Source organism: Eurypyga helias, unplaced genomic scaffold (genome assembly GCF_000690775.1).
Source record: "Eurypyga helias isolate BGI_N326 unplaced genomic scaffold, ASM69077v1 scaffold17514, whole genome shotgun sequence".
Classification (NCBI taxonomy): domain Eukaryota; kingdom Metazoa; phylum Chordata; class Aves; order Eurypygiformes; family Eurypygidae; genus Eurypyga; species Eurypyga helias.
This window is the reverse complement of record NW_010248427.1, coordinates 13,778-37,028: the sequence shown is the minus strand read 5'-3', so window position 1 is coordinate 37,028 and position 23,251 is coordinate 13,778. Positions and strand designations below refer to the sequence as shown.

Here is a 23,251-nt window from a genome sequence, read left to right as displayed (position 1 = left end):
ACTCTTTCTGTTTGCAGAACAGTGGTACAAACATTGGTAGCTTCTCCAACGTGTTCTGAAAAACTGATTGCACCTCAGATAGACAGAGCGTTGGCACAGATGAAAACTCAGTTCTTATTACCTCTAAATTTTTCACCCCTGTTAATAAGAATGCCAGGAAAGATTTTAAGAACAAGAGTATATGGGTACTTTTACCATTGTCCCATCTAGCCATGGCTTTATCTTCTAGATTCCAAAGAGTTTGAAGGAAAAAATATACTGACTTCCCTAGATTTCTGATGTTATATGGACACTTTTCATCTAGGAATTATACATAATTCTCTGGTACTGATTCCCTCCCAGTAAATGCAATAAACTGAATCATGTGATTTCAGGAAGGAAAAGCAATAATTAAAGACCTGAGAACTGTGAGCCCTCCCCATCTTCCACTTCTTCCTCACAGGCTGAAATGTTTATCAAATGTGGTTCAAAACCCTAGCAAGGGCAAACAGATCAGATGTAGAAGTGAAATACTCTTTGCCTCAAACTTCAGAAGCATGATGACGTTAAATACTTCAGTCTCCCTGGTCACAAAGCATTGCTACTCATCTGTGATCTCTAAAACTCTAATATTCATCCTCTTTTTCTGACAGATCTCAGGGATTCTCACAGTTGCAGATCCTCACATTCAAATCAAACTATTCTCAAGTACTAACTCCCTCCTGGTTTGGGCAGCATTATAATCCTGAAAATGTTAAGTGGCATAACCAGTCAAAGAATCATTTTGCCAGAAGCAATCATCAGTGAAAGCATCTCATTCACTTCAGATAGAACAAAAAAAAAAAAAAAAGGGGGATTAAAATGGCATACAACTTCTGCATACAAAAGGCATACAAAATCTGCATACAACCAGCAGCATTCTTTCAGTGACAAAGTAGCTACTAGGGTCTGTAGCCTAAAGCAGGTCAGATGCCACTAGGTCTGATGAATGCTCAGTGGAAATTCCAGCTCAAGGAATATATAGACAATCTTCTCTACTCCCTCTTCCAACCTCCTGCTCTTCCACATTCTCTTCTGACTCCACCAAACACAATCAGCTTCAATTCCTTCCCAACCTGATGCAAATATCCTATAACAAACATATTCTAAAAATCTCTATTTTTAATGAAAAATAGAAAATCTTCACGATGTTCTTCATATGGTATGCTAAGAAAGAGAGCAAAAAACACTGAGAATACCACCTGTAGCCTGCATTCCTTAATCAGTTCATAATTCATAAAGTGAAAATGCCCAGGTGATTCTGGACACACCTCCCAGGCTGATTGCCTGCAGTCAGCATACGCTTGATGTTTAACGTCAGCGGAAAACAGCCCAGGACTCTGGCAGCAGCTCGTGTGTCATGAGAAGCAATCACTAGGAAGGTTCGACACAGTGATAGGAGGGTAACTAGGTTCGGTCTGCATTTTCAAGGGACTAGGACTTAGCAGGTCTGGGGTAACATCGCTCAGACTTCAGAGGAGGGAAAAACCAACAAAACGTATCTATCTTATACATTCCTCAGATTTAAAAACCAGATAAATTGTGAGCTGTAGATATGAAGAGAGTCTCAGAAACAGAGTCAAATTTTACCTTTTTTTAGTAATAGTGAAAAAAGGGATTATATGAGTCACAGCTAGGTAAAGAATGGGAGAATTCTCCAAAAGATTTGGTAATGACAAACATCATTAGATGTAAAGACACTGTCTTCCTCACCAACTCAGAAGAGATGTAAACCACGTTCAGACTTTCAGTGACTAACTATATGCGACAGGAAATACCCAAAGGGTGGCCTGTGGTGCTGATGAATATCCTAATCTGAGCATATTGATGTACAATGCAGACACACACAAGCACTCATAAAACCCCACACATTTGTGTCAGTGTGTGTACCAGACAATTAAAAAAAAAAAAATGACAGGACACATCATTATTCTCCTTAGTAAAAATTTTTGATTGCAGTAGGTGGTAAAAGTGACATAGATGGAAACAGAGGGAAGGAACATTCCCAGAACAACAGAGGAAATAAATGCAGCTATGACAGGAGGGATGCCCTTTATTTCTGATTTCTGAAATAGCACCCATTAGGACAAGGTGGATGAAGATGTTAAACTGTGCCAACTCCAATAATGATTAATTTCAAATAAACAAACACCATACTCTGACTCCCAAAGTTGGTCTTGGATTCTGATGAGTAAAACTGTGTGGTTAATACTGTGTTAATGACTGTAAATCCAAAATGTGAGTTTTGACATTTTATAGACATTTAACATCTTCAGTTTCAGCTGTAGTAATGTGCTTTAACCTAATTTTATTATAGGTAATTTCCTGGACCTTCTTGAATTAGCGATGCTATATCAAACAATTTACTCAAAGATATAGAAGCTGTCATTATACATACAATTCTAATGTAAAATTTGGACACTATGGATGAGAGATTGGAATTTTCCAGAGTGGATATACCTCAGATATATTTTCTCTTTAATTTGTTTTTTTCAGACTGGTTTGTTTGCATAAGGGTTTTTTGAGCCTTTTTTTTTTTTTTTTTAACTTTTCATGACTACACAGCTTAAACATCATCAGAGTGTGTGAAGCTAACAAGCTGCTATTCTTATCCAAGTTGTTAGATCTGGATAAAACCAAACCTTTCTAACTTCCTAATTCACATAAAAAAAAAAAAAAGGTGAGATGTTAAGACAAGAATACAAGTCAATCTTCAAAAAACAAAGATGATTAAACTGATTAATCTTTTTTTCAGTCAAGGTCATGATCTTATTATTTATGACACCAGGATGAGCTGTAATTAAATCCTGACAAAATTTATTCTTTTAAGTAATTTGAATTATTATGAAAAAAAACCCCAAAACCAAAAACCACACAGGAAATGATCCTTTCTACCAGGAATTCACATTTTTATATAAAGAATGCACTCAGTAAATGTTGCCTCCTATATTAATCTTCTACTTTGCCAATGGACTCTTATTTTTAAAAAGTTGCTCATTACTGTCTCACTTTCAAAGCAGCATCTTTGCTCAAGTGCAGATTAACATGCATTAGTTCCACTCTAATTAAGCATATGCTTAAATAGTTTCCTGAACTGGAACTGTAGCAAATAATATATATGTTAGGCTGAAACCTTGATTTTGATGATGTAAAAATAGCAGCATGTATATAAAAAGACACCTTCCCATTGCATGCCATTCTCCTTCAAATATATGTGCCCCTGTGGAGAAAATGAGGGAAAAATCTTGAGAGCTGGGAGGTAATATTGCTTCAGGCGTGGATGGTGGAGAGGCAAAACTGCACCCCAGTTAGTACTGCCTGATGTGGTATGTTCATGACCCTCGCCTTTCTGCATTAAGAACAGGTTTGTGACTGGGTTATGCACAGTGTGCAAGAGGAAGATACATACACAAGACAATGAAAATTCCAACAAATAAAAGAAAAGGGGTAAAAATGGAATTCTACAACCAGACTTTTGGAGTGCTGCCCCTGGAGCAGGGCAGACAGGGCAATGGGAGTCACACAGAGCTCCCTCCTTAGGCCTTTCTCTGCTGGCAAAAATGAACTTAGGAAATCCTTTAGGGATAATTAACTTCCTTGCAATTTTTGCTTTCCAGCACAGGAAAGTATACAACCTCCTAACTAAACCCTAGCCACCTTACAAATGATACCACTGCGGATTTCTTTGGAATCAGTACCTCTTCATGTGGTCACTGTGTAACTAATGAGTTTCCCACTGAGAGACTCGGAAGTGTGGCACAGCATCCTGAACTCACTCACAAACAAGCCCTACAAAAGGCTGGGTTGCAGAAGGTTTGTGTGAGTAGTTTTCCAACAGCACTTCCTTGCTTCAGTTAAGGAGAAAGAGCCCACCAGTATGGCTGCTAAAGGGAGAGTACATGACAGTCTTCACAACGGCTAGTTTACAGACCAAACAAGCAAATCTCGCAGTCCGAGTTCATCTTTAGGAGCAATCTCAAGAATACAAGAGGTGAGAACTTATATCTATAGCTTCACCTCTCTCCTCCAAGTCAGGATTTTGAACATGGGAAGGATAAAATCTCTGAGGCAGAGGATTAGGGGAAATCAGCTTGAGGTGACAAGAACTGTGAGCCTTTTAAAACAACATAAAGTGTGTTGTTGTTCAATAACCCCAGTTATGATGTGACCTTGCAGCACCATGCCTAGCATATACCCCTTGCTACATGTCCTGTGTCATCCTGCTTTGCCTACAAGCAATTAGTTGCCTCTATTTTTATTTCTACATAGCCAGGTTTTCTGCTATAAAGGTTTTTTATCTGCAGTTCACCTGTTGTTTCTCTGTTGTTTCTTCTCTTACAGCGCAGCTTGTTATCTGCATCTTAGTCCCCTTCAAATGTCTTCTGCTCTGTGTTGAAGGGATTACAGGGCTTACTGGATGGTTTACTAGAGGCTAACAAAATTATGAATCTAGAAATAAGCCCACAGTTTCATTACAATCGTCTGCGTGTCTGATTGCATTTACTGTAGACTGGGTAGTACGAAGCTGTGGTTTGGGGGTTTTGTGGAAATATAAAAGCACTGTAATGACAAAGAGGTAAACTACGTATAAATGAACATTTTCTTGTGACAGTTATGTTGATAATAATAGAATTTCCTTCCAAAAGACTACAACAGACAAATTGACTCCTACAATTGCATTGACACAGAAAAACTCACATCCTTTTTTTTTTTTCCTACGGTGGGGATGGTTAACACTGAAAGATTTCATTTCAATGACATAAGGAAGACATCTTAAGGCAGTCAACAGTGTGAAAGCAATGTTGAAAATTCAAAATACATTTAAAATAAATATAAATTAGAAGTTTAGAGGAACATGACAGAATCCAGATACATATTTTGATAATGTAAGAAAGTGATTATCAAGGGTTCGACAGTTTTCTAAGATAATGAAACATCATGACAACTGCAGTGGTTTCAGTTCCAAATAGTCAGACAACTGTTCTAGCTCCATTCAAAACAGCAAAAATGGCTTATTCAGAAATTGAGGAACAAAGGAAGACTATGATGTGATGTCATGTGGGAAAAGCAATATGTAGGCAATCAAATGTAAGTGATGAAGGCAGCTCCTTACAAATGTAATTCATTTTAAACAAGCATTTGTTTTAGCAAAATGGTACTTTATGGACATCCATTGGAAAATGAACAGCCAAGATGATGCTGAGATACAAAAATGAATTAATCTCAAAATTCATTGCAGCATTTAAATAAAGAGTTTTGAAGATTTTGCTCTTCTGTGACATATTTTCCTATGGCTTCTTTCCATTAAGGATACTACTGTTTTCTGTAGTCATTATTTAGGGTAAAGTTGCCTGAAAACCTCTGACATGTGAGATCACAGCTCACACTGAAATTTAGAAGGACACACAACCTAAGAATGACTGATTATTATATTTTATTAATTCAAAAACCACAGGAGGGCTGAGTGTGTTTCAGAAGTGTAGTCTCTAGTTAGTAGCAACAATAACAGAATGAATCAGTAAGTTTACATTCTCCCCTGAAAGGGTGTCACAATTTCGTTGGTCTTCATATCACACAAGTATAAGGGCCAGGAAGATAATTGCCTGTGCCTCCCTCTACAGTCAACAGAAAGACAGGCATCTTCATGGGCAGATACATCTCATGACACACTCCTACCATACATGATAATCTCTGGTTTCCTGCATGGATTTCATACAGCACCTGGCCAACTCAGTTAGGCTAATGCTAAATCAAACATATACTATTCTTTATCAGTAAGCAACAGAAAATTAATTTCTCCTCACTTGCAGATAGAAGTTTCAGAGGAGACAATGACATCTTTCACTCTTTGTGTCGGGCACTGGCCTGATAAATGAGAAACAAGAGTCATCAATAGACAGACTTTTCCAAGCAAATGTCTTTTAGAGAAAAGGGAACTTCTGGTGTTAAAAGAAATCTTCAAATTTGTGAGCAGTTTTAATCCCAAAAGCAAAAGAATTCAGCCTGATGTTAAGGTGAGAAGTTCAGAATACTGCAATTTCATGATTAATATGAGTAAGAGAGCATCTAGTAAAGAAGGCTTCATAGTTATGTATTGGAAAATGAAAATTAAATAAAATATAATGTCATATTTTGTTCTCAGTGACTCAGCCAGGCAACAAAAAGTATAGACTGACAATGTCTGAAATACACTGAAGAGTTATTCATACAAAAGAAACTGAACCAAAACAAGGTAGAAAACCAAACATTAGCTGTCTCAGATGCAACAGATATTTCAAGATTTTAGAAGACAGCATGAAAATAGAGCAACTGTCAAAACGAGAAATCTAAATGTTGATGCTCACAGTATCTGATAACCAGTCAGCTCATCTTGAACAAATTTCAGGGTGAAACCTCATTGAAGTGAGAATGTTCTGCAGGCAGCTGGTTCAGATCATGAGAATGTACTGAGCCACTGTAAACCTGGTTGGAGAATTATCTTACAGTATAATTAAACCTTAGAAAGAAAATATCATGAATCTCCTGTAGTTAATTTGCACAGTAAATAAGATATTGTTCTATATTAAAAACAGATTTCATACAGATTTAATATTTCCTACTTAAGGAACGAGGCTGGAGGGAGAGAGAGTAGTAAGAAAATGTTTTCAAAATCACTGCTTCTGCTTATAATCGTGCTTGAAACCAATAAGACAGCTCAGGTGTTGAACAGTAAACAAGTGCCTAATCCTTCCAAGGACCAAGATTGTACTGGCAAAAGTAGCAACTCTGATGACAGGCTTCCCAGAGAGGCTAAGAGCTGAATGAAGCATGAGCTGCCCTCATAACCTTGATCTCAATGGACGTCAACATGTTATCCATGGACTCGAGTCAGCCCACAGCTTATTCCTCTGGGGTCAAACAGAAGTGTATAGGAAAAACTGCTCCGTGAAGGCAATGCAATTTCTACATAGGTAGAATTTCCAGAGGGGTTTGCACTTCCACATTAAAAGTTTCAAAAAGCTGCTAGAAAATAACTATTCTTTCCAGCTGAGAACTACAGCACATTGTTCAAAGGAGTTTATGTAGTTACTTCCCCTCTGGATTGCTGAATGTAATATATTGCAATGATCAGTAGGCAAAATTTTATGGATATTTTTCCTAAGAAACTTTCAACAATGCCACGTCTTTGATATAAAATATTTTAATTAAAAGCTGCAATTTAGTATTAACATGGCATGAGCTCAAACAAGATCAGTTCTTTATTGTACTTTTTAAAGATGAATATGTCTTAGTTAGATATTTATCCATTATACAGATTTTAAACTTCACTAAGAACCAGATGTTCATCGGGGGTAAAGTGACAAAGCTTACTTGAAACAAAAATATCTATTGTACTTCATATCGGCTTTTCTGAAATGTTTCTGAAACTCAAAAGACATTAAAAGACATATATATCTTATCTTTAGTAAATTGATTAATGTTAGAAATAACTGAAATTAAAATGGTATCTAATCACACACTTAGTGTTCTATTTTTTACATTCAACAGCTATGGGATATAATACTTAAATATTTCTCAGAGCAATGGCTAAAATTCAAGGAATGGACACAGATGAATGCGTTAATCATTCATGACCTTTCACTTTCCCAGTAAATCTCTGAACACAAAACAGAACAAGGTCAGAAAGGACCAGACGAAGCTGCAGTACAAATGGGTGGAAGGGAATGGAGGATGGAGAGAGCATTGCCATAAGATGCACATCAAGATAATGAGTTATTATAACATTTTTTATACAGTTGTTACCCCACATTGTTTCCGAGAAAATAAAAAGTGTTTATTCTTCAGGCTGGTGAATCTAATTAAAACTTGTTTTAAGAAGGAGTACAGACAAATCAATTTCTAAAGATGTTGAAAATGACAGGCATACTTAAAGATAGTAAAAATGTCACTGAAGCCACCAGAAAATAAAAACGTTATTGAAAAAAATAATAATCTTACTGGTTTTGTGTTTCAACAGTTTTTCTCCTAACACAGAATTTTAATTGCAAATTAATTTTATTCTTGTAGTCTTGTTGATAGATTTGAGAGAAGTGACATATATCATTAGTTGTATTGTGCAGGGGATCATATTTCAAACAAGTGCTTTGTCTGACCAAGCTACTACAGACTGTCTGAATGTTCCAGAATTGTCGTTAAATGGAAATCAAGCCCAGGAATGTTGAATTTAATGTTATGTTTCCAAATGCCATGAATAACATTACAGCAGCTTTAATGAATTTCACAGGAGAAAAATGTCATTAAACAAAGCAGCAGCATTAGCCCTGGTGCCCTGGCTAAATTTCAAGCTGGTTGATTGCATTATGACACCTACTAATTCTCAGTTGTTTGAATCTGATATGTTTGTGTTCCTCACTATTTGTTCATTGATATGTTAATGCTCTACATTATCAGCTCACTGCTGTCTGTCACTACAGAATTAGCTGGCTACCACTCTTGACCATCCAAGCACTATTATTAATAAGGCCATGACTACAGTACAGGACCTTGAAAAGATTCCTTTCAACCTACCTTCCCACAGTCTGTCGTGTTACTTAGATATTGCTTAACCTAACAGGTTAGTGTATCTAAAATTTATTTCATTGTTTGTTAAACATACAGCACAACCTCACATCCCAGTTATAATGAAATAATGAGCTGTCGAAGTTCATTACCATGCACTTAAAGCTGGGCACAGAGATGATCTCCCCCACACTAGAGCTTTCGTTTCGGTTAGAGAGGCAGTCTGAGCAGTATCCCCTCATCACCTCCAGTTAACCATGGTCGGCTTTGAATTATGAAGTGGTTTCTGGGAACATGACCTGAATTAGGGATCAGATTTAAGTGAAGAAATGCTCCAGGAGCACAACTCATGGTCTTCAGAGCCTGGAGACAATGGGATCTGAATAGAGCTAGTTAGAAGTTAAAAATAAATTCCCAGTTCAAAGTTAAAAATAAATTCCCAAAATGTGGACTTCGGAATGAGCTATTTTGTTCTGCCACTCCACTCCTGTTGGTTCATACTACTTCAAGAGTGTTATTCAAAGGAGAACACTTTCATTGTATTATCTTACTAACCTTTGATGTAAGGGTGTCTCATAGCTCATTTGGGTTGCAGAATATTTGAAAAAGCCCTTCTGACATTGCCATGCATGTTGACAGTTGGAGAGGTTATGGAAGAAAAGATTCTGAAGGCATAAATACTAGGATATTAATAGTTAAAAAAAAAAAAAAAGAGTATTATAATTGGGAATTGCCTTGCTACACATTCAGGATCTTCAGTGACAACCTTGTATATCAGTTTTTTGTGTCTGTCACATCTCTCACACATAATTTCTAATATCATTCCCAAGAGCCTCCCCATGCCCTTTTATTCTGAGTGTTGTTTGTGATATCCAATTCAGACATCCGTGCACACTAATTTTCCTGGCTGGGGAACTAGACAAGATCATCAAGGACCATCTAAAACATTTAAATCAGGAATATATTTTTGTATGCATTGACAGTACTTAAAATATAAATACCCAATAAAACATAAGGTCAGAAAGAGGTAGCATCATATATAACACTGCATCTTTCTATCACTTAGTGAATAAAGCATTACTGAAAGTCTCATCTATAGGTAACTGTAGGTATTCAAACATAACCCATTTCTGTTGGGATCAGGTGCAATGTCCTGTTCTCTAAGCAGAACAACTCTATCCACATCCCTCCCCATCTGGTACACACATACCCCAGGAACTGCACAGATTGTATGACATGTTGCACACGGCACTGTTGTTTGGAGCCTCCAGCTGCGTGTTAAACTGCAGCTGGATCGTCACCATTAAGGTTTTGTCACAGTCTGATTCAGGAAGAAAGTCAATGGTGCGGAAACAGATATGAAGTTTTGAGTGTAAATTAGATCTTCAGGACTAATTTCAGGCTTAAGAATGCCTTGGATAATCTTCAGGAGGAAAAAAAGAAGTCAGATGGGGAGAAGAGTGACAGGATAAGTGGAAAAAAGTAGACAGGACCATGTGAGCACAGATGCTAATGAACTGAAAAACACCATTTCATTTAACTGTTACGTATGTCTGCACAGAAGTCAGTAATTTGAAAACAGTTGTAGTGTGTATGAAGAACCTCTTTAGATTTCCATGTTGGAAAAATCTTTTTTTCCCTTTTTCAAAGATTCTGCTTAAGATTAAAGATATTTTCCATTCACTACTAGGTCACAACAAGCCATTTCTAAGATGGTCTCTGTCTAACTCACTCCCTTGTACATACACTCATCAAACACAAAACAGCAAGGAGGAAATGAAGAGGAAGACACGAAAAGAGTGAACAAAGATTACTAAAGACTTTGAGAGAGTCACAGTCAATGCCCTCATAGTCAAAGAAATCTACTGTTCTATGGGTGATGGTGAATCAAATCTTGTATACAAATCAAAGTAAACATAAATCTTACATGCCCCCATGTTACCTGACCACTAATAACATAGCCATAGGCTTTTCAGGTAAAGGTAATCTTACATACCTTTACTTATTTTAACTAGAATGATTTTCAGTCTGAGTTTGAAAAACCTTTCCTTAAATCTAGTCCTTTTATCAAAAAAAAAAAAAAAAAAAATTTGTCATTTAATGGCTGGTAACTTCCAAAGAGAACGTGGCAGTTTTTGCCATAAAGATCCTGGCTGAATCTATTTCCATATTGAACATATATATAAATTCCAATGAAAATAATGGGATTTCTTTTCAAGTAAAAATGAAGAACATTTGGATGTGATTGGCCAAGACTATTTTAAGATCTGTAACACATGAAAGTACTGCTAGGTCTGTAATTTATTACCAATCCTAGCATGTTGCTCTTTGATTAAACTTCATCTTGTGCTCATAATTCTCAGTAGTATTGTACAACATATGCTACAGATATCCCTAAGGAAGCCAAGGAGAAGCAAGCCAAAAACTGCAGAGAAGTTATTTACCTGTCTGAACTCTTCAAGATCTATTTTGTTTCCCACCAGCACCAAGGGGATGTCATAGGTGTGTCGGACATGATAAATGAGTTCCTTAAACTCAGCAGCTTCTTGAAATGATTGGCGGTCAGTGATGGAATAGCAGATAATGAAGCCTTCTCCACCTCGCATATATTGGTCCCTCATAGCTGTGAATTCTGCCTGTGGAATAGGAATAACATGCTCAGTAATTTGGCAAACAAAATTATCCATCTGTAAATAATGCACTTACTGAAAACTTCCCACACTCACTATATAATTTTATGTTGCTTGTTTTACTGATTTGAATTCTGCCTTCTGGAACTTGTGCATTCTTCTGGGGTCATCATCCTGGGTAATACACCACCAGGATTTCTTTTTGGACCACTTTTTTCCACTTTTGCCATCAAGGGAACTCCATCCTCTAAGAATATAAACTTATGATAGCACTGCCTGCGTACAGAAAGTACTGTCATATATTTCTAGAACCTTATGCATCACTTTCAGTACACATGGATGACTTGCAATTGAAGAATATTAACAGATGTAAAAGAAGAGCTATATTATTATCTAGGGATAGGAGACAGGTACAAACTCCTTCTTATGCACTCAAATCAAAAGCTCAGTAATATCAAAAAGACTTTAATTGACTCACACCATCTGTGGAATAATGCCTGATAACACAGGAATATAAACTGCAAAAAGTTTTGCTCTTTCAAATGTTCTCAGAGAAGCTGGGGGATTCAGTCCAGTGTGGCATAATACTGTTAAATGAAAATTAACAGTTTCAAATAGCGTGAGAATGGCCTAGATATCTCTGCCTGAATTTTCCTCTATTTATATATGTATTTATTGTCACAACACTTCGGGTTATTGGTAAGATTTTTAGAATTATTTAACAAGTACCACAACAAACAAAAATCAACATTTAGTTTTCAAAAACTAGGCTCAAGCACTGCAGCTTGAGAATATTTTTTAAAGTCAGTTTCTTTTTCAAGTTTGTTAGCTCTTCTTGATCATAGCCCAGAATAACGCAATACCATGGCAACAGTCGGTCAGGATCAGAATCCTCCTGACAGAATCAGTTCTCCAGAGATATTAAGATACAGGGAGGTCTGATAAAGCAAGGAATACACATATCAACATTGGACCATTTCTATGAGCAGCAGGATGCAATATCAAGTACTGTATTTTTCACTCTGTTAAGAATTTAGGCTAGGATTTTCAAAACAGTTTAGATTACATATATATCCTCAGTTCTTGCTGAAAATTGAAGGGAAATGGATTGCTTACACTCTTTTAAAAGTCTTAGCCTTAAATCTCTTTCAATAGTCACTCACGTTGATTGATAATACTTCCTGTGAATAGGCTTTCATGTTGACCATTATTTATTCATGATGTATCTTTTACCCAAGGGCTTTCTTATATGTCATTCAAAATATTTCACCTGCTACAGGAAAAAGTTCACAGACTAAGCTCCAAAATAGCAGACTAATAGTCAATTTAAGGGTAGGATTATGTTTTGAGATTTACTTGGAATTTCAGAATCTCTAAACTATCACCACTGACATCCCAGGAGACTTTATTAACTACTAAGATGCAGCATAGAGTGGATCAGACTATATCATATTCCGTCTTCTTGAAACTGGATGTGTAAGAAGGAATAGGGCATCAGTGGCAACAAAGAAGACATCAAACAAAAAGGATTCGGAAGTCTGCTGGTTTGGCCAAGAAGGTGGCTGGAGATCTGTCTCTGTTTCCAGGTCTTTGTCTGCCATCAACATTAGATAGCCACTGCATTAATAAACAATGCAATACCAAATTGCAGAACATACCCAAGGTCTCCAAGCTGTGAGTAGGGAGTCTTCATGACTATACAGAGACATGCTCCTTGTTCCTTACCCTCAGATCCCAGGCTTTCCTGCCAGAACAAGGCTCTCTCTGTACAATCCTGTGCCCCCAATTTTATTCCCTTTGCATCAGTCACCTAGAACTGTTCTGCACCATGATTAGTAGGGCAGTGCCCTTTGTAGGAGGAGCTGAACAAGGCCAGGATCCCTTCAGACTGAGCAGACAATGGAAGCCTTTTGTGGTGTTGAACTTGCGGATTAAGGCTCCTGAATTTACCTGTCTGTGTAGCTGCAGGATGCTATCTAAGCTCCCACCACAGGTAAAGTTAGTCAAGCAATTAATAGAATACAGATTGCTTCTGCTGATGAAAAATGCTTACCTCTTGGTTCTGTAATTACTTATTTTTTATTTATCTCTTTTTGATTTTAGAGTAAGTTGAACATTTATACAACTTAATGGAGCAGCTAGCTCCCATGCAGACACCCGAGAGTAGATGTTTTGGTACAGAACCTAAATCCCAGGCCATATGAACTGTCTTACTTAGAGATTTCATAGATCTACTACTATAACACTGTATGATTATTCTGCACCACTTTTTTAAAAAAATGGGCTCTGCCTAGTGAGTTGACCCACTGTTGTGAAGTACTCAGAACTTTGTACACTCATTTATAGCCATTTATAGCAAACTAAGAAGAAATCAGGTCATGTATCCCTGTTTACGTTACTCACAATGACACTCTGCAGCATGAGGATGCCCAGGATCACTCCCCTGGAATGCTTAATGGCTTTCCTTGACTGCCAGGAGACCGGGGCTCCTAATTTTACACAATGAATCATTCCAAAGGGACAAAGTGTTCAGCTTTTAGGCACTTGCATTCTTGAACTGGAGTCATTTACCTACGCGTTCTGGTTCATGCCTGGGCATAATTATAACTTTAAGTATATGGATGGATTCTTCAAGTTTTAATTATGACATGTTATTGCTGCTGATATATAGACTAAACATCCAAAATACTTTAGTGTCATGATTGCAGTGATCCATTTTCAGGATCATTAATTATTCTGTGATGCACTGGGGACATCCACTTGGTTTTCTGTTGTTAACTCAGTTAGTAATTTCCATTTTTATTTTTTGATGCTTACTTTAATTTCTCATTTTTTTCCCCTTGGCATGATTGCTAAATACAGATCCATGGACTGCAAGTTCAAACATAAGTAAGCATTTTCTTGGATTTAAAAAAAAAAAAATTGATTTTTTCCTCTGTTCACCAGGAAGCCCAACATAAAAATACATACTCTTTATTCATTTTTTAGTTCAGGTCCTACCTACTCCAGATTTCACAGTTTACATGTGTCTCTACAGTATGGAGAACCAAAATCCAAGTTTACCTGGGTTTTGTGGATGTTGAGTTAGACAGAGATAGACTCAGATGTTTTACAGATTTTTCAATGGTTTTATTTTTATATTTTGCCTACTTCTCTTATAAAGTAAGCAACAGTGTATGTGTGCAGCTGCAACACTAATATATTCCTTAATTTTTTCCTGCTGTAGAAGTGGCTTTTTGAAAAATTATTCCGGAATATTTCTAGAAGCCATTTGCTACTCAATAAGTGGAAAATATGAAACATTCCCAAGTCAGTAAATGCCAAAGGGAAGAGACAGAAGGAAATCACACCTCCTCAAAAGGAAATCAATTCTGAGAATTAAAGTGAAGATTTGTCATGCTTAGAGCACTTTGCAACTTGACATCAGTCTCTAATACTCTCCTGTGTATTATGACTAAGACTTAACTGAAAAGTGTGGTAAGAAAACTTTTGAAACAAAATCACCATCCTTCTTGGAAGATATGTTATACTTGAAAACAAGAATCAAGTCTGGAGAGAAACAAAACTTTTCTAAAAGTTGAAAGAAGGCAGGATAACTTTTTCCATTATAACTGAATGCAGAACCTCCCCTCCCACCCCGATTCTAATCCTCATATTGTTATATATGTCTACCTGTTTTTGAAGAAAGCTATCAAGAAAATTTCTCAATTATTATGCAGCTCCTAAATACATAACACATTTGCTGTTTATCAGTTGTCAGCCATCTCACATGATTTTTCAAAGATGATAGCATGGTCGCACAATGACATAGAAGAGCTTTCTCAACCGGCTGAGATGCATCCCATCCTGCTGTATCAAGTTGCATACACCCATCTTAACTAACTTGTTCCTTGCTGATCCCCCTCTATTAAGGGTAGTAGATATCTTCTTCAAACTTTCCTGTGAAGCATAAAAATCTGGGGGTGGGGGTGGGGGTGTGGGGAGGTATAAAAGCACACCTTGCTCGTACAGGCTGGAATAGAGAAAGCCATTTCCGTGTTCCTCATCATTGGGAAACTCACTCATTTTAACAGCAGCCCCATATTTTTCTTGTTCTTCATTTAGTTGACACTGTACCTATAGAAATCTTTCTTGCTGCCTTTTAAACATCTCAGAAGTTTCAACTCCAGCAACATTGGATTCATAATCAAATCCATTAATGCCAAGGAAATACTTCCATATTTATCCGTTGGAAGACTGTCCCTGTTTTGACATTTCATCCTTCTGTAAATGCTTGCTTTTCCTATTAGCTTTTAAGAGAGAAACTTGGCAAAGAAGAAAATACTTATCCTCTGCTTTCTATCTGTCACCTTGATTTATACACTTTTATCCTGCTTTGCATAATGAGCAAGAGAAAGCTTTTCATAAAGAGCAATTCAGTTAGTTTTAAAGATCATATTGTTTTAATATAAATACTAATAGGACTTTCATGTTTTCTTTTTTTTTTTCTTATTTTTCATTAGTCCTTTCATAATAAGATCAGTCTCTTAATGTCTGCAGAAAAGGAAACAAATGTATTGAGCAGCAAAGTCAGACAGACTACACTTAGACACATAGATCCTTATGAAGGATTAGTTTATGGGTTGCTGTCAAACAGAACAGCCTGGATCTAACACTCAGCTTGGGACAACCCTGCTTTGCTAAATAAAATAATCTGGGAAAGTGTATCACAAATTTCAGTCAAGGCAAACCTGGTTCTTTACTGTTTCTTAAGTATTTCCTTCTGAACAATGCTGGAGAAAGAGTGCTGGGATTGAAAAGCTTTCATGTAACTCAGATTAGAAATTTTTAAGAAGCAACCACTTCCATATCACTATTTTACACCAGCAGAACTCAAAACTGAAGCCATTTCTCCTGGATACATGTTACGCATTGCTAATACATAGCCTCGTCAGCCCTAAAAGGATAAGAGAAAAAGGTGGGGGGAAGAGAAGAAATAACAAAATAAAGGACACAAACAATGAGCAGGAGGTCACAATATGTCCCTTCTTTTTCACTGTGTAGTGATGTGTTGGAGGAGGAAACATGGCACAATGCTTACAAGTACAGTCCTTCCCCACACTCCTCAGAAGTGCGGTGCTTAAGAAATTTAAAGATGCAGCACCTCAGAAACAAAGATGTCATATTTTTCAAACTATACACAGGCACCACACATTTTGATGTCTGGGGTTTTTTTTTGTTTTGGTTTGGTCTTTTATGATCTTGACTTGTATCTCTGGAAGAGGTCAGAATCTCTCCAGGGAGGCCAGCCTCACAGTTTGAGAAATGCCACTTTCTATATCTTCTCATCTTATGTTCTGCTTGACTTTAAAACCAGGAATCTGCTAACAGATGTTCTTAATCAGAGCTGTCTCCCTGATTACCACAGGGGTCATTCTTATTATGAAGTTTGTTTTACATTTCTAGTGAACACTGAGAAAGGGGGAGGTATATCCTAGGAAACAAGCAGGATATTGTTCACCTATGACAATGAACGACCAAAGGTAAAATGAACGAAAAGAACACAGAAACCTCAGTGGAGGGAAAAAAAAATCTTTCAAGTAGCAAGTGAGAGTAGAAAGTAAAGACTGTACAAAATAAAAGAAATATGTGACAATGCATTGTTCATGTAAAAAAAAAAAAAAATCTGAATTTTTGTTTACCAAAAAACTTGAGAATTTCTTCAATAGGAAAGTTTTTGACAATATGGTCAAAATTCTTTTTTTAGCAGTAATGATTTTTTAAAGCCAAAATGCAACCATCTCATATCTCTCTGTTACTTTCTCTTACACACATAAACATCACAGTTGACTTCACTGGGATTACAGATCATTCACTTGGAAATCCTTGTCATAAACTGTGCTTTGCTTTTTTTTTTACCTCTTTAAATAGATTTACCTACTGAAAGTACATTAAAGACAAGTGTTGTGGTAATTATTTGGTTTTCATGAATCTTTTTATTCTTCATACTTTTTTGGAGGGAGGTGAGGGTGCACAAAAGCAAGTAGCTTTTAAAAGCTTATTTGTGAAAACAAGGAACAAGAAACCTGCAGCTGTTATATTCCAAATGACAAAGTGTCCAGATAGGAAGTTGGGTGGATATTCTATCTTACAATCACCACAGTACTGCTAATAATCTAGATGCAAAGGAAGACACTTGTTTCATCTGGCTTCTGTCACTGAAGAGGTAATCACCTATTCTACATTAGTTTTCAAGTCTCTCTACAGTCAGAAGTGAGAGATGATCGACTTCAGGGAGTAGTTCAACCCAGCCTCAGAGAAGTGTTTATAGCACCAGAGATGACCTTTCTTTGTATTTCACTTGCTACCTCAACAGAGACTAAATATCAGCCCCAGCCTCTGAGGTCCATAATACCAGCACAGCCCCTGCCCAGTCATACCCTTCATGCATTGGGATGATAAGGCTTACCCTCCTCTTAATTTTATATTTTTAATTTAGTTTCTACAAGGTTCTTTTATTTTCTACAGAGTTCAAAGGTCCAAGAGGCTGTAACATCTAGTGCATAAACCCAGTAGAGGGTTTTTTCCCTTCACAGCACTCAGCAGTGGGAAATGCTATCCCTCATCATGGGTTAGGAGACAATAAACAGATATACTTTTTTCATCACAGAATTCAAAGTTCCAAATCTGCTACCTTTGCTCTCAGGATTCTAGCATTCACCAGCTATAGGTTACCAGCAGCAACACAAGAGAAAACAAGAAAGCACTGAACAGTACCAGCATCACTTCACACTCCTTTCTTGCTTCCCTCCTATTTCCAGTCATTCTTTGCAAACAACCACAAAACTAGCAAAAGACACAGAAAAAATTGCAGCAGGTGGTACTCAGCCACCTGTGCCAGCCTAAACCATCTGCCACATCACTGGGAGGAAGGAGAGAAGCTGAATAACACAGATCAGCTCAGACACAGACCAAAGAAAACACAGAGGTTCTGGTTTAAATACTGAAGAACAGGGATTAATTCTTCTGTCTGTCAAGTGTCTATGCTGTTCTGGTTGTACATCAAACCTCTCTCTCACAACCCTTTTTGCCTGTTCTAGTAATGATCCAGGAGCAGTTAAAAATGGGATTAGTATAAATGAGAATTAGCCCATAAACCTGCAGTGGAAGTGTATTATTATTATAATCAGTCTCTTGATTAATGGTCAGTCAGTGTCTCACGCCTTATTATTACAGGAAGGAATCCTTGTTTCTGTTAGAAAACAGCAATATGCCTTTCCTTCAGTGAATTTGTACTGGGGACAAAATGCACATCACTGATGACGGGAACAGTATAAAGATAACATAAAAGATGCAGTCCATGTTCCTAGCAGACTAATGTCTTTCTGAACCTAATTGGACAGCCTTCCCAGACAATACAACTGTGCATTGTACAAAATCAGTAGCCTTTTCTTAACTTGGGATTGTACAAGTAAAATCTGACACAGATACTGAAATTAATCCATAAGTTAGAAGAAAAACAGCAGCAAGAATATCAACTCTGTTGGAATCAGCGCCTGTTTGTCTGGCCACTCTTCCCCTGGTTTAAACTGATTTATTTACCTGGAAAGGGTAACAGGCAGGAAAAAGGAGAATATTCATGACAAGGGATCTTTGCTGGAAGACACAGGCATGATTTTTACTTTTGTGACAAACAGCAGCATTATTTCTTAGCTGCTAATATCCAGGATTTTCTGGGGTCAGTGTGCACTATGGAAATGGAGGACATAAGCCGAACCAATTAGACTCAATGACCATGAGAACTTCAAGACCTTGCCTATGGGCAAGATGATCCAAGCTGAGTGAGTCAAGTGAATGCATCGTTGGCAATTTAAGAAACACAATTCAATTTGCACTGAACATGAAATGCAAACATAAGTCTTACATCCCTAATTTTCACAACATTTTGGCTGAAAACTTTCTAAAATATTTTTTCTTTCACACCCTTTGCCCACACTTATGTTCTTCAGCATCAGCCTGCTACTAGGAACAAGTGTTTGGTCCCAGACAGAAGCTGATGTAACAGTAGATCTCAGTTCAGGAAGCATTCGGTAGTCTAATGTATTCTCATGGAAAGAGATAGATTTCTCTCATACCAATTAATACATTTTTTACCTCTGACTATTGGAGAGACTTTATGATCCTCTGAAGTCTTGAATATAAAAAATGAATTAATTAAAAATAAAGACTTCATTTCTTAATCTGAGTTACTATATTAGGCTAATTCATGAGGACATTAGTCTCATGTTCATTCAGACGAGTCTGAGAATTAGAACTAGTATATCTGCATTTATACCCCTTCTGAAATCAGTAGTTTACGAGGTTAGCTTGATTAGTGACTTCTTTAAATTATTGTACAACACAATCTGTTTTCCTCACTTTTGAATTCATGTTGTTTTCCACATGTGGGTTTAAAGATTGAGGTTCCCCTTCGCTTTTCAGCTATGACACTTCCTTCATATCTGGAACTGCTCACAGTCACAGACTGTGCAGGATTAAGTCTCATGAAAGGCAGATGTCGATGTCCCTTCACACCCTGGACACTGATGGATCACTATTGCACTGCCCACTTGTTAAATGCAGAACGTTTTACATGCACTTGCTATTCTGTATTCACATACTGTTCTGCATCACAGCTGGCGTATATATAATAAGACTGAACTACACCAGCCAGCTAGAAAAAAATAAGTAAAGAAAAATAAATAAGGAAAAAAAAAAAGACAAGTGAGAACAACTTCTAATAAAATAACTCAGGACTTCAAAACATAGCATCACACAGTCACCGTTCTTTCTCAGTAAAGAACTACTAAATAAGCTGCACTGGCACTAAGACCCTCCCCGCAGAAGTAGCTTCTGAGCACTGATGTTCCCAGTGTTTCCACTCTAATTGCCTTCCTGCCTTTGGGTGATAATATATTTACCAGTTTGCTGCCACTGTGCTTTTGTTAACTTTGTTAATCCTGCTCTTCCAAAAAATTATTTGTCATATGCAGTAATGAAAATATGCAGTCCATCACTTGGGAGATGATATCTACTTTTCATTCACCCCAAAATATGGATGAAATCACCATATCATTTCTCCACACGCTAGTGAAAATGCTTCCATGCTATGCTCCCTAACTCACAGAACTGTCTTTTTCTTTCATATTAATGTTAATGGTTTCTCTCTTAGGGATAAACACCTTAGTAATTTTCTCCTAAATGCAGGCACTGAAGCAATCTTCATTGCTAACTATCTCTAAAACCCCCAACTGCATTTGGTTTATCGTGAACCATATAATACTTCCCCCTCCTCCCCGCCCCTGCCGCCCTCCTTGCATTGGTATGCAAGAAAGAATAAAGCCAATTTTCACCTTTTATCACAAATGCATCATAAGTGGTAAAGGGAAAGAATTAATAGCTCGGTAATTACATTTTAGTAAACAGCAGAAGAAAAAAAGAAGGAAGACAACAACCCACTAGTGAAGAGGTAATGACTGCAGCTGCAAGCAAGGGCTCGCCAGGGATTCGAATAAGCTCTTGTCAGCTTACATGGGGATTGCAGACTTGCTGTCTTCCCCAGTGAGGCTTGTGCTGCCTTGCAGAAGTGAAACAGGAGGCTGTAGAGTCAGACACCTCATTGCTCTGATAAATGACTGCAAATGATATGCTGGCTTGCATATATATTCTCTCATGATAACTTCCATAACAAGTGTGCTTACTTTAAAAATTCCACAACATAGGTATTTTTCTCCACTCCCAGTGCCCTACTCATTACCAGAGATGTAATTTAAAGTAAGACTCTGAAGAGCAAGGGAGGGTAGAAAGAAACAAACAACCTGCTGGGTGTCTTTTTTAGACTTTTGTAGCATTTAATCAATTGTGCACTCATTTCTGCCACTGAAATTTAGCTCAGTGTTTATCTGAGGGATGTGTTCCCTGGGGACTACATAAATCATACCCAATGCAAATGCAAAAAAGCTATGTTATAGCTTCACTGATTTGTTTACAATTTTAAAATCTGGTATGACACTGTGACACAAAAGGCCTGACTTGTCATTTTCCTGTGATTTCCAGCATGAAGGACATCCAAAACATAAACACATAGTCACTGGATTGGCACCTGTACAGTGCTGCAGCAAAACTGTTGGTGAACTTCTTTTGTGGGAACTGAGCATTAGCTGGAAGAGGGTAAATGTGTCACCTCAACAGTGAGCAGTTCACAAGAAGTGTGTAAGGTACACCCACGTGAAATGCAAGTGACCTACACTAAGAGAAAGTTCAATGGGACCAATTCTGCTCTAGCAATTCAAACTAATGTCTAACTTTTTATGGAGTTGAACATTATTTCATACGCTCAGCATACACTGAAGATTCCATCCAGATCCATTATGACAATATCTGAGTTTTAAAGTTAGTCAGGAGTAGTTTAACTGAAGCGAATAAACTTCTGGTAGAGTAAATGACACCAGGTTTCATTTTCAGATCCATAGCCTCTGTGTTTGCCCATAAAATAGGAAAACAGTTTCCATCTCTTTAGAAAAAATACTGTGAGGACAAACAACTTCAAGACACTAAGTTATGGGGTATCCGGATTAGATAATGGATCCTGAAAAGTTTTGAGTAACTTCTTAGGCATGTCGAGACTCTCCAACACAAAGAACTTTTCTGCAATTTTGAAAGTTAGTGAGGTCTGCTTTCTTCAGCTTTCTTCACGGTATTAGTCAGGTACCGCATTATAAGTAACAGAAGATCTGATTATTTACACAGGTCCAGCCGATGCACCTACTACTAAGATTTTGGGGGATTGTCTTTTCAAAAGAAAAGATTGCTTGCTCTGGCATGATTCATTTCACATCATCCTGCTGCTCTGATAATGACATGGAACTCCCATGGCAACTATTTATTTTCCTTAGCCATTAGGGAAAAATAAGAGTAGGCATAAAAATCTATGCAAGCTATGTAAACTGGCTTATGTGGAAGAAAGAAAATATGTATCTTAAATATATGCAGTTTAAAAAAAGAAAAAAAATCTTCCATATTTTCTTAAATTGCTGTCTTCAATTTATCCTTTTCTCTTCATTTCTTTTTAAAAATCTGGATAGATAACATTCTTTTGGTAAAAAAGAGACATGAAAAAAATAGAGTTTAAAATTTACTGAGGTTTACTTTTTGTTTTCTTTATTTTTGGGCGGAGGGGAGGGATACTACTACAAACTTCTGCAGCAAAACTACTGGAACTTCAGCTGTTCTTAGTATTTACTTTTTAGGCTTTTCCAACACCCTCCTTGTAGTGTGGCATGAATATAACATCACTAGAAAGCATATTCCAGACAAATACCTAATACAGTTTTGCAGTTCAAAGGTTTCAATGAAACCTTTGCATAAAAATCAAAGTTTTGAAAATTATGATTCTTTGGGACATCCTGCTTTTCCTTAGAAGAATTAACACCCTACTCTGCAAAAGACCCTTCTCTTGGTCATTTGTTACTGTCGGGTAAAATGGCACCAGGTAGTGCTGCTACACATGCTCGTGTTCTCAGTATGCAAGCTGCATTTTTAGTCCTGGAAATACCTTCTTGATGTGAATTTTATGAAAATTCTTACAGGCAGAAAACATTTCTATGTCAAAATTCATTTAGGTTTGTGTGGTGGAGGTTTTGGTAACACCTTCTCTTGGTCATTTGTTACTGTCGGGTAAAATGGCACCAGGTAGTGCTGCTACACATGCTCGTGTTCTCAGTATGCAAGCTGCATTTTTAGTCCTGGAAATACCTTCTTGATGTGAATTTTATGAAAATTCTTACAGGCAGAAAACATTTCTATGTCAAAATTCATTTAGGTTTGTGTGGTGGAGGTTTTGGTAACAGAGGAGGGGCACAGGGGTGGCTCCTGTAAGAAGATGCTGGAAGCTCCCCAGCTCCAAGTCAGACCACTTCTGGCCATGGCTGAACCAGTCAGCACCTCTGGAAATTACCATATTTAAGAAGAGAAAACACAAAAAGGGAAGCAGCAGTGAAAGCAGAAAACAGAGTGAAGAGAGGAGTTGGAGAGAATCGGGGTGGAGA

The 23,251-nt window shown here is 37.3% G+C and overlaps 1 protein-coding gene across 1 annotated transcript in view; it reads right to left on the bottom strand.

The window, feature by feature from the left end:
- Window positions 1-11,000: 11,000 nt before the first annotated feature.
- Window positions 11,001-23,251, bottom strand: part of RIT2 (Ras-like without CAAX 2) — a gene marked incomplete at both ends in the record, with an annotated part of 20,095 nt that continues 7,844 nt past the window's right edge. Inside the window, one exon of the mRNA XM_010151049.1 lies at window positions 11,001-11,192. Coding sequence (XP_010149351.1) covers window positions 11,001-11,192 — 192 coding nt within the window. The remainder of the gene's footprint in view (window positions 11,193-23,251) is intronic.